Raw genomic sequence first — 12,111 nt, forward strand, 5'->3', positions numbered from 1 at the left:
TTAATGCAGTCATTAATGCATGATAGACTTGTTAGAAAATATATGTATTTTTGTTAGAGAAAATTGAATTTTCTCCTTGCCAAAAATAGTATGGTCCAATAGAATGAATGAAAAATTAGAAAAAGATATAAACATTTGAAGTTTCTTTTAATCTTTTAAATCCTATAGTGATTAGTCAATTAATTGAATGATTTTTGGCATGAACTAATAAGAATTATATAGAGATAGAATTATGGTTTAGCTATTTATTTTGCTATATTTTTATAAAAATAGTTTACATATTAATTTTAATATTTTAAATTAAATTATAATTGACAATTGATAGTAATTAAGATTAAGATTATAGGTGAGTAATTATAATTAATTTTTTTTGACCAAAAAACTTAAAAAATATAAAAATTTAAATCTTTATCTTTGTAATTTGTGTTCATCAAATATTTTAAAATTATTATACAAAATGATTTTCAACTAAATTTAAAACATAGGTAAATAAAAATATTTTCAAATTTAGCACTATTTTACCTCATAATATATATTGCCAATAAAAATTCTTATCAAATTTTGAAAATTAAAATATTATTATTGATATATTCTCAAGATAGATGAATATCATTAACAAAAATATGAATACATTTTATTTTAAATTTTAATACATATATAAGTCTAAGTTCTTAGACAAAAATAATTTTATGACTACCAAATTATAATTGCTACTTATAACACTTACCTTCTAATCCTTGCACAAGACATGGACTCAAGCTCTCTTAAAAATTTTGTTAATACAATACTTTTTAATTATGTATTAGCTTATTTAATATTCTCTAGACTGATTGTTATAGTTTTATATATATATAAATAAAGAGGAAGAGGACCTGTATAATAATAAACACCTCAACAAAAAAATGTGTCGGCATATTTTCCATATATTGAAACATATATAAACTAATAGAAACAGCAGTATTGTTTAAGGGAGAAATTGGGGAGGGTGATTTTCTGAGATAGCCCGTGATTTGGAACGTGTTATATCCATCCTGAAATACTCCGTTTTTGGATGCGTGGTTTTCATTCTGAAGACACAAAAACGTGGTATTACCAAATGCGGTAAACCTGAGAACTCGTGAAGCAGATTAAACTGAACATTTAACTGACTCAATCAAACCAACTACTAAACATCCACTTCCTTGTGAATCGCAACAAAACTTGCCTTATTAAACGCCCACTCATCTTCCTTCAGCACTCATAATTCTCTATCATAGGAATTAGCCTGCAATTATAATGATATCAATGGCTTCTCTACCTCATTCCAATCTTCATATGAAGAATTTGGTGTTCTTGGCCTTCAATTTGATGATCATCATCACAGCTGTTGAAGCCCATATAATCAGAGGGAGCAATAGATATCTGAGGGCTAATTCTACAATATCTCTGGATGCTTATAATACAAATTATATTGCAAGAAACTTCGATGTACAAAATTATGGTGCAGTGGGTGATGGAGCACACGATGGCACTCAGGTTCCTCTTTCATTTACTCTCTTGATAATATATCTTATTTACTCCCTCTTTAACTGTTTATATCTTCACTGACAAGGAATCTGAAAGCTTACATTTCTTATTGATATGATTCTAATTCTTTTCCCAGGCGTTTATTAATGCATGGAATGATGCTTGTAAAGCACCCTCTGCAACATTGCTTGTGCCAGGTGGCAAGACTTTTCTGGTTAACAATCTAGACTTCCAGGGACCCTGTCAGCCTGGATTCACATTTCAGGTCTAAATTCTGACTAAGGATTCAAAAATGTCTGGTCTAACAATAATAAAACTTGATGTTTTATTTTGTGGAAAAATATTTGGTACTGTAAATCTGCTCACTGATTGGAGAATATGGCAGTATTCAAGCAAAAACTGATGTTTTCCAGTTTTTGTGTAGGTTGATGGAATGATTGTTGCACCCGAAGATCCCAGCAGGTGGAAAAACTCATATGTGTGGCTGTTGTTTGAGAATCTTCAGCAATTTAATTTGACAGGGAAGGGAATTATTGATGGAAGAGGAAATAATTGGTGGGGAAAACATAAAAATAGACCAACGGTTAGTAACCTATTACAATGGTAACCTAATGTAACCATAGAGAATATTGATTAATGTCATATAATTAATTTGATTTGATTTGTCCACAGGCCATTAATTTCAATAATGTGAAAGGGAGTGCAGTGAGTGGGTTGAAGGTGACAAACAGCCCTAGATTTCACCTTACATTGACAGAATGTGAAAGTGTGGAGATTGTGGGTATTTCAATTGAGGCACCAAAAAGAAGTCCAAACACTGATGGAATTGATACATCCCGATCCACAAACATTGACATAAGCGATACCATTATTGGAACAGGTAGATCAATGGGTCAAATATTAAATCATTTTAAGTTTCTTCTTTTTGAGTTTGTAAAGGTGAGCTGTTTGCAAAGATTTTTTTATACGTCCAATCAATGTTAATCTTTTATAATTATAATATAAAACATTTCATGTTATAGATTGAATAACAAGCTGTTTTGAATTCAATAATAATACAAGAGACAGTTATTCTTTATTCTTTAATATAATTTTATAAGATAGCAGAGATTATTTGCCAAGAGATGTGTATAGATGAATTTGTGATGATATGGAAATGCAGGAGATGACTGCATGGCTATAGGTGACGGATCTTCAAATATCAGGATCACTGATATCACATGTGGTCCTGGCCATGGAATTAGGTCATTTAATTGCATCTCCTTTAAAAGTTAGTTAATAGTAGTATCATGTCTGAGTATTATCAATGTATTTGGTATGAGAAATTGTTTATATTAATTGTTTGTATCATGTTTTCATTGTGTGCTGATGGTTTAAATATCACATACTAAGCTTCATTCCAAGAAAGTGTTAAATAGTCAAAGTTGACTTATTTTTTCTAAGCTTAATTTTCTTCCTAATGTGTGATGTTTAATGGTGGCCCATTATATGTGCAGTGTTGGAAGTCTTGGAAGAGATAATAGTAGAGCAGATGTCCATTCGATTCAGGTGAAGGGCGCCAAACTGAAATCAACAACGAATGGATTGAGAATCAAAACATGGCCGGTATTATGATTATCATTATTTTGAAAAAAATTACAGTGTAAAATGCTGAGGATAGATGAAATGCAGAATTAGAGTAAAGCACAAGCATAAAAAGAATGGTATTTTTATGAGATTTTATGAAATGCTTATTGAGCAAGTCTCTATGATATAATATGACAGGGAGGTTCTGGAGTGGCAAGCGATATAACATATGAGAATGTAGAGATGGAAAACGTGAGAAACCCAATAATAATTGATCAGTTCTACTGCAACAAGGCTGAAAATAGGTCTGCCTGCAACTCTCAGGTACAATAGTCAAATCATGTACGCATAGTTTTGGCTTTAATCAGTATAACTGATATCTACTGTGGAGAAGTCACCTTTTTTCCTTTTTGTGCAGGGCGGTTCTGGTTCTGCTGTGAAAATCAGCAATGTAAAATACAGCAATATAAAGGGGACATCAGCAACAAAGGATGGAATTACATTAAAGTGCAGTCAAGAGGGATCATGCACGCATATAAGAATGGATAATATAGAATTGGTATTAGCTGAGTCAGGGTTGAAAGCTTCGTGTCATGCCCAACACGCACAGGGTACCATTCCTTTACGTTGTTTGGGTAACCATATTGCCAAATGAAGTGCCTAGACTTCTCGTATTTGATAATATTTAACAAGTTGAAACCCCACTGTGGAAAAATATGTACTTTAGGATAGTCAGTCAGTGTTAATAAATTCCAATTGTTCTTTGCCAAAGAAAATGCAAATATAAAGGCCCTTACAATTTTTTATAAAGTTAAGTTTCATCTTTGAGTTCCCCCATTTTCATGGTGTATTTTCATTTCAAAATCAAAATTTTCTTGAATTTCTTAAATTATTAATTAATTAAAAAAATATGTCATTTTAAAATTAAAATCTTTTATTTATTACTGGAGGAATAATAAATTATCTATCAAAAAAAAAATGATATAATTATCTTCAAAAACTATAGCATAATGCAATTATTTATTTAGAAATTTTGTCTTACTTGAATGATCAATCAAACTTTGTGTATGAGAAATATTATTAAATACAAGATGTGGTCAATATAAAGATAAGAAACATAGGTCAATATAAAGATGTCTATATTTCTTGATTTCTTGTTACTTAAAACTTTTTAATAGTTTGCATGGAAGTGGGCATCAAGATGGTGAGCAAAAACGTGGTTACTAGACTAGACAATAAAAAAATGCATTATCACTGAACACACTAAACCTCTTTATACAACATTTTTTTCCTTTTTTTGTGTGTATGTAAACAAGTTATAGAACTATCAAATAAAATACATTAAGATAAAAAATAAATAGATCTCCTTTGAAATTTAGTCAAGATTACAATATAGATCACCAATTGTAACTTGCATTTTTCTCTTGATTTTAGTGACAAGTTAGATCTACATTCTAAGTTCTATTTTTGTACTTTTTAGTTATTTGTTAGTTCTATTTATATTATATTTTTTCATAATTTTCATTTTCATTATTACCTATTTAGTGAAGGATCACTACCTCATTCAACACTTGAGTCTTCTCTTGAGCCTAGTAGGTACTATTCCTTCCAAATGTACAATGGTGAAAAGGGAGGTGTCAATTTCCCTATTTCCTTATGATACCAATAAAATTCAAATATGATAGAAGGTTGTTGTTAGAGGATATTTAGTGATTATTTTAAAAATTGATAAAATAAAGTATAGTGTAGTTTGAAAGACAGACTACATTGGGTTCAATAGGTTATGTGAAATTTTTTTTGAGGTGAAGCCAAATTGTGAACCAAAATATTATGTAAAATCTAATTTGAAGATAAAAATTTCTACACTGTTCTTGAGACCTATGCACGATTATAAGATAAATGTGAATGGCTTAAACATCGCACACTAAGCTTCATTCCAAGACTAAAAATGTTAAAAAGTCAAAGTTGACTTATTTTTTCTAAGCTTAATTTTCTTGTTAGTTTGTGATGTTGAAGATTGGCTAGATAAATGTAGTTAAAATCATATTATTATATGAATAATTGTAAGATAAATGTGGCTAAAATTATATTATTATATGAAGAATCTTCCTTTACCAAACTAGTGCAAACCCAAGATCGTAGGGAAATACCCACAACCTTAAGCCTCCTCTAGTGAGCAAAGAGACTTTGAGGTGAACTCCTATTATATGAGAAAACTAAATACATTTAATAGAAAAGATTATGTGTAAACACATTAATCTATTTTTTCATTATATATTTTTATCTTAAATTTGACAAATTAAAATAGACAATTAAGATGCAAATGATAGAAAAAATTGTAATGAAGGAAGTTTTCCCTTTATTATAATTAAGTTGATAGGCTTTTCAGTGTGGAAGACTGTCTGACGCTACCAAATTTCCTTATGCAGTTCAATTCATGACACTTACTATCATCGGGATTTTGCAGCTGCCGAAAAACCCAAGTGTTGCATACATTCAAAGAATCTTAGGTCGGTAAATGGACACCAAGATACTTTGAGTGACTTAGGTTGTTGCAACACAGAGCATGACACAGAGTTGCTTGGTGGTAAGGTTGAATTCCTATAGGCTTTTTCTAATTGCCATTGCAAGACAAATAAAACTGGAAAAATCACTTTGTCAGAAATGTTGATTGCCATCGCAGGGTAAAGATCCCTTGCAAAAATGTTGTAAACCATCGAAAAATATCTCAGTGTAACTGCTTTAACCTGACCGCTACACTGAATCATGTAAAATTCATTAACCAACCCACCTATGTTGGCAAAATACTCAACAACTTCTAGATGATAATTTCTGTGGAATGATTGCACATGTAAATCTTTCTTCCACGGGAAACAATAGCTATGTTTTGTGAATTTTGAATTCTTTGATCGTTGAAGTTATTACTTTGATGGTGGTTAAAACCTTTAATGGATAATTGGAATATTGACAATAGATGTACTCTATTTAATAAGGCATAGAGATTATTTTGAACCGCATCTTGGGTTGTGTTAATGTGGTTTTGGGTAGACTTATATTGAACCCTAGCATGGACCAGAGTGAATCATAGTTTATAGTCCAAACTTCATTAGAAGAGCATGGACTGCACAGACACCCATTATAAACAATTTCTAGAAAATAAAAAGCTATTAAGCATTTTTTTGAATTTGAAGATTTTTATTCTTCTAGACATGTTTGTAGAATGTTGATGAACTGTTTGACAGAATGCCTCAAAGAAATGTGGTCTCATAGATGCTAATGATCATCGGATATGGACAAGTTTTCTAAACAAACTTTTTCAAAACTTTTTGTGGAAGGCTTTTGGAAACTGGACTCAAAACCCTCTTTGCAGACCACTATGAAGATATGCTACACTCTTGGAAACCCCTAATGCAATTCTATGTCATTTGGACCATCTGTGTGCTACTTTAATTTAGTTTGCAACAAAAAAAACAATAAAGAGATCAGATTTTCATGCATAGCTATGTCTAGGTGCTACTCTATTTTGTTATGCAACAAAAATAACATTAAATAGATTAGATTTTCATACATGATAAGTGTGTAGCATGTCATGAGACTAAATCATGTTGGATATCTCTTGTTTATAAGAGTATCCTTCATTAGTGTTGTGGTTTCACAATGCACGCCCCATTTCTAGAAATGGGAACCCCCTAGTAAACTTTTTAGTCTCCCAGACCCCTAGTCTGAGGCCTGGGTCATTTTGGAACTCTTCCTGAGTCTAGATCAAGTCCTAGTCTTTGACTGGACAAGTACTTGGTGTCAAAATTGAGAAAAATTGGAAGATTTTAAGTGTTTTAGTGCATAAATGTGTACTTGCACACTAGCGCACATGCACACCTATCCAAGGTGCACAGGTGCGTTGAATGTGCAAGTGCACACTTATCTCCCTTTGGAGATATGCACTTGTGCACATGCATAGGTGTGCACCTCCAAAGGGTGCACACTAGGTCTAAAACTAACATACCTAAGGAGAGGTGTACATGCGCGCACCTCCCCAAGGTGTGCACATACACACCTTTCAAAAACCTTAAGGCAATGTTAAGGGTGCACATATGTACACCCCATCGAGGTGTGCATGTGTGCACCCTTTTTAAACAAGACATGGACTTAAGTCCCTTCCCCATTTACACTTGCCACATGCATGTGTGCACCTCACCTAGGTGCGCAACTACGCTAAAATGACTTTAAAATGACCATTCAACACATTTAGCACACCTATCAAGGTGCGCCAAGTGTGCTATTGTGTATTCTAGGGCTTTGTCGAGGGGAATGATTGTCCTAGTTGTTTTTTAGTGTTTTGGGCTAGGTTTTTTGTTAGCTTGGGTTTGTTTTGGGTCTTCCAACATAAGATAACTAATGTTTGCTTCTTTGTGCAAATAAAAAGCCATCCTTAACTTGTCAAGGTCATAAATTTTGACCTAGAGCTTATAATTCAAAACTGTTTACACCATTAGAAAGAAGAACTAAAAAGTTTCAGTCCCTAAAATAGCAAGCCTTTGGCTACCCAATTTTAGGGACCGATGAAAGTTTCAACTTGAAATTTTAAGCAGAAGACCTCCGAAAAGGCCAGTTAAAAATGCCTAGAAAAGCTTGTTAAAAAAGACATGAAAAAGATTCAAACATTTGATCATTTTGGATAATCTGAATCACCTGGTCTCTCACCAAGAAGGATCAAGCAGTCAGAGAGAAGGAAAAATCAAGGAATAGACTTCACAGTACACAAAGATGTGTATAACAAAAAGGTGTGGCACATAATGCACAAGTGGATAGATCATCATAGCATCTTCATTATTAGCAACAATAGAGATCTCACCTAAGATGGTAACCTTCACCTTCAAAGGAGTCACACGTAAGTTTTGATTCATGAATTTACACTGAAGATCAAAGATACAGAGGTTGGACACATGAACTAGAACAAGTTCCTCATCTTATGAAACTATTAATTTGATAAGATTCAACACATGTACCTTAGGAGTTCAGATAGAAGAAGTAGAATGAGTTCAAGTTTATGACAATTTTGGGCTATAAAGAGGGTATAGATCATAAAAAAAGGGCAAAATAAGAACACAAGAGTGCTCCTAGAGCTCATATATGAAAAACCTAGAAACTATTTTCAAAATAGAGAACTTTGATTTTGCACCTTGCACAAATTCCCTAAAGGTGCACTACTCCAAAGATGTGTTGCTCCAAAGGTGCACTACTCCAAAGGTACGCTACTCCAAAGATGCACTAGAAATTTTGAAGAAGTCAGAGGTGCACCAATAGTTAACCACCAATTCCAAATTTAGAGCTTTCCATGCACTAAAAAAGCATTCTAACGATATTTTAACACCTAGAAACATTCAAAGAAGGCTAAACTTCCATTTATAGAGCTTCCAGTGACTCCTAGATCCTCTTACAACTTCCTTCTTCTCATCTATTACTTCTTTCTTTGTTTTAAAGACATGTAAAGGCTCATGCACCCATTAATTGATATAAACAAGGGCAGAATCCTACTTAGCACCATTTAGAGAGCCATTTTGTACATAATTAGTTTTGTTTTATTAGTTCTAAGCATATATTTGCATGAAGAGATCTCTCACTCTCAACATAAATTGAGGAGATGATTTCTTATAAATTTAAGGAATGTAACATGTATTCGGGGTTGTTATTTTGTTGCAATAATATATGCTATTGGTGCTCTCATTTTGAGTGTAGTTATTCTTGTCGGAGTGTGTTATTTTTTGTGAATTCTCATTCATGATAGTAATGGAGCCAATGATTTTGTTGTGTTGATTTGATTGTGTAATGTTTTAGTTATGGTGTTTTTCACATCTTGACAAAATCTGCTGACGTACTGAGTTGGAGAAGAGATCACCCTATTGTTCCTACATAGCTTCTCATCTCACATGAGTGCACTTTCCGTGGCCTTGCAATTTGATAAGAAGTGAAAAATCTTTCAGTTTTACTAAATTACCATCGATGATTGCATCAGTGGATTTCAAGAAGCATTGCTCCTACTTTCATTGGTTTCCTACCCGATCTTCTTTTTGATGATTTAACTTGCAAACGTGTTGTTACCACGATTTATGTCTATTAGGAATTTCCCTTTCACGGTATTTTCTTTTATCTTGTGTTACCTTATCTTTGTTATTTTCTTTACTAACACTTGGTTAAATTAGGAGTTCATATAGTTGCATTGTTAGATTGCATTCATTTCAAAATAGAAAATACCAAAAACATATATCTTTTTGTGGTTAATTTTGAAACAACAAGTAGATTGATCATCTTTTCTAAAATTGGTTTGAACCAGAAAAGGCCTCCCTATGAATAAATACATTTATCTTCAACTGAGGGGATTCCAAAAGGTTGGAAGATCGCACAAAATCTTGGAGTTGATCCCAGATCAACTTTTCAAGAGAGGAGTTCAAAAGGACTCCTATCATTAAGCATCGTACAAAATGACAACTCAACAATTGGTAGAGCAAAAGCATCGCTTCATTTGAATCTTATACCTACAAACTTATGGTCATGTATCGCAAATGGATTCCAAAAGAATAGAGCTTACTCAGTTTTTCAATGAAATAAAGCCAAATTTTAATCTCTATTCCTGGGTAGAAACTAGTATGCATTCATCCCATGATCAAGACGAATACAATGGTATATGTGCATGTTAGTTTATTCCTTAGCTTTTTTGTGAGGTTGAAACCTAAAAGCGCACACAATTAGATATCCATATGACCGGATCAATTAATAGTTTGTTTATTTTTCCTTTTAGGAATTTAGGCTTTTAGCCTAGTCCAAGTTGATAGGGACCATTTACCACTTACTGAGGATCTCTTCCCATTTTAATTACCAAGAACACACTGGAGGTCTCAATCCCATCTCAACATACTTCACTTTTTTAAACTTGCAATGTCATAAGCCCAGGAAAGGCCCAAAGTCTATGAGTACAACTTCCTAATGAAGGCACATATCCTACCTAATTGTAGGAGAAATCAACCCCAAGATCAACAATGTCATTTCTACCTAAAAATAAAATAGATGTTTTATTATAAGTTGAGCATTTAGAGACATCACAATATACATCATATTTATTTTAACCATATGAGAAATAAAAGATAAGTAATGCATCTTCAAGTGAGGTGTCCAAATAGAGAAGTCTAAAACATGAAAAAGGATTGAATTTTAACTCAAGAGATATGTTAACATCTCAAGATAAAATGTAATCAACCAATAGGTTGAACACTAATGAAAAAATACTAGCATGTTGATTCATAAAAGTTTTCAACAAAACTAGCCAAGCAAAAGCTCCATTGAGAAGAAAATATGCAATAAACTATTTTCTCACCCTATCATGTACCACAAATGATAAGTATTGTCCTGTGTAGTATTTATTTTCTCTAGAAAACCCATATTAGTGATGGAGCCATTTTCATATGAGGCAACATTTTTTTTAAAGGATTCCCTAAGAAATTTGCCAACATGCATCATATTCACTTGAGATCTTTACAGTAACCTAAAATAGAGACATAGTAACCTAAAATAAAGAAATGTTGGTAGTTCAGTCTCATATTTTCCACAACAACTTAGGTGAGATCATTTTCACAAACATCTTCTATGCTAAAAAGAAAATCAATTCATACAACTACAAAACTCACTATTAGGTGCCACTTGAAAATTTGAAATGTTAAGGTAGAGAAGGTAATTGGAAGTAATATGTAAGGATTTGTTTAGTCTTAGAAGTATTTAGAGAAATAATATACCAAAGGAGGAAAGAGTGCAAACAGATCACATGCTTGCTTGATTTATGTTCATTAAGATGAACAATGATTAAATCAATGAATATACATTCACCATTCTAAAAACATTCTTCTACATTTTATTCATTTACTTTTTATGGGCATCATCTTGAAGATTATTATGTTTTGCTTACCAATGGAAATATAAATTCTTATCATTGTGCTTACCAACTCTAAAATTGGTCTTCTTATAATATGTAAACTTGTTAACTAAGTTTATAGGAAAATATCAACAAGAATAATGAAACAATTCCTAAGATCTGAATCTTCACTGTAGAAAAATATTACCATTAGAGAAGTCAGTTCTTAATTCAATCTAAGGAAACCCAATTGATAAGTTCTTAGATGCCATATTATGCTAAGGATTCCTAGCAAAAAGTGGTTTATAAAGAGATCAAATTTATGGAAGCCCAAATTCATAAGGGATATAAAAACTATTTCTCTAGAAAAATATCCAACTCTCAAAGCATATCATTCATCTAGGGAAGCCATAAGAGAAGGAAAAGGAACAAAATGTCCTCATCATTGTATTCAAAATTGACAATATATTTAATATCCAAATGTACACAAATTCTAAAAAATCTATTGACAGTAGAAGCATTTGATCAAGCTCTCAGTTTGATGCACCCTTTCATATCTTCACCTTTCTCCCCATTTGGTGATGGTCATCTTCCATGGGTAGTAATAAATAAATATTTAAGTCCAGAAACCACATTTACTAGTCTTGGGTTTAGTTGGTCCTTGTTAGAAGCCCAGTTGGATGAATTCTCTTATTTCTTCAAACTCCAAATTTGATGTTCTGTTTTGTGACCTCTGTATTGAAAGTCCTTGTTTCTGCTAATCTAAATTGATATAAATCTTATGGTTTTTTCTTTTTTGTTCATCTAGATTTGGAGTATGAAAGTCTAATTGGGCTTTATCTATGTATATATAGATGTATGTGACAACCTTTAAGTGCAAGCATTCCCCCATTTCTTTGCAATCTATTCTTATACACAGTTCTATAACTAGATTTACCATGTGGTTCCCACTTGTGTTCAGAATATGATCAATTGTAAGTCCTTCACTTCCTTCCAAATGTATCAGTTATTCACACCCATTTGGCTCTTGATGGCCCTTGTTAGGAGAAGTGGATGATTTGTCACTATCAGAGACTGCACTGCTAGGCCTACATGTAATGTAAGAGCACCCAACAAGCACAAGTCCCAACAGAAGCACT

General features: G+C 32.5%; 1 protein-coding gene across 1 annotated transcript; it reads left to right on the plus strand.

Moving 5' to 3' along the window:
- Positions 1–1,275: 1,275 nt before the first annotated feature.
- LOC149571808 (polygalacturonase-like) lies at positions 1,276–3,727 on the plus strand. Its single transcript, XM_089815732.1, has 8 exons — positions 1,276–1,515; positions 1,643–1,771; positions 1,931–2,089; positions 2,179–2,386; positions 2,669–2,750; positions 3,003–3,111; positions 3,271–3,396; positions 3,491–3,727. Exons 1-8 carry the CDS (start codon positions 1,276–1,278, stop codon positions 3,725–3,727), a joined length of 1,290 nt encoding a protein of 429 aa, XP_089671858.1.
- The last annotated feature ends 8,384 nt before the right edge of the window (positions 3,728–12,111 follow it).

Source organism: Cupressus sempervirens, chromosome 2, assembly GCF_028749045.1.
Source record: "Cupressus sempervirens isolate cs-2001-9-10 chromosome 2, ASM2874904v1, whole genome shotgun sequence".
Classification (NCBI taxonomy): domain Eukaryota; kingdom Viridiplantae; phylum Streptophyta; class Pinopsida; order Cupressales; family Cupressaceae; genus Cupressus; species Cupressus sempervirens.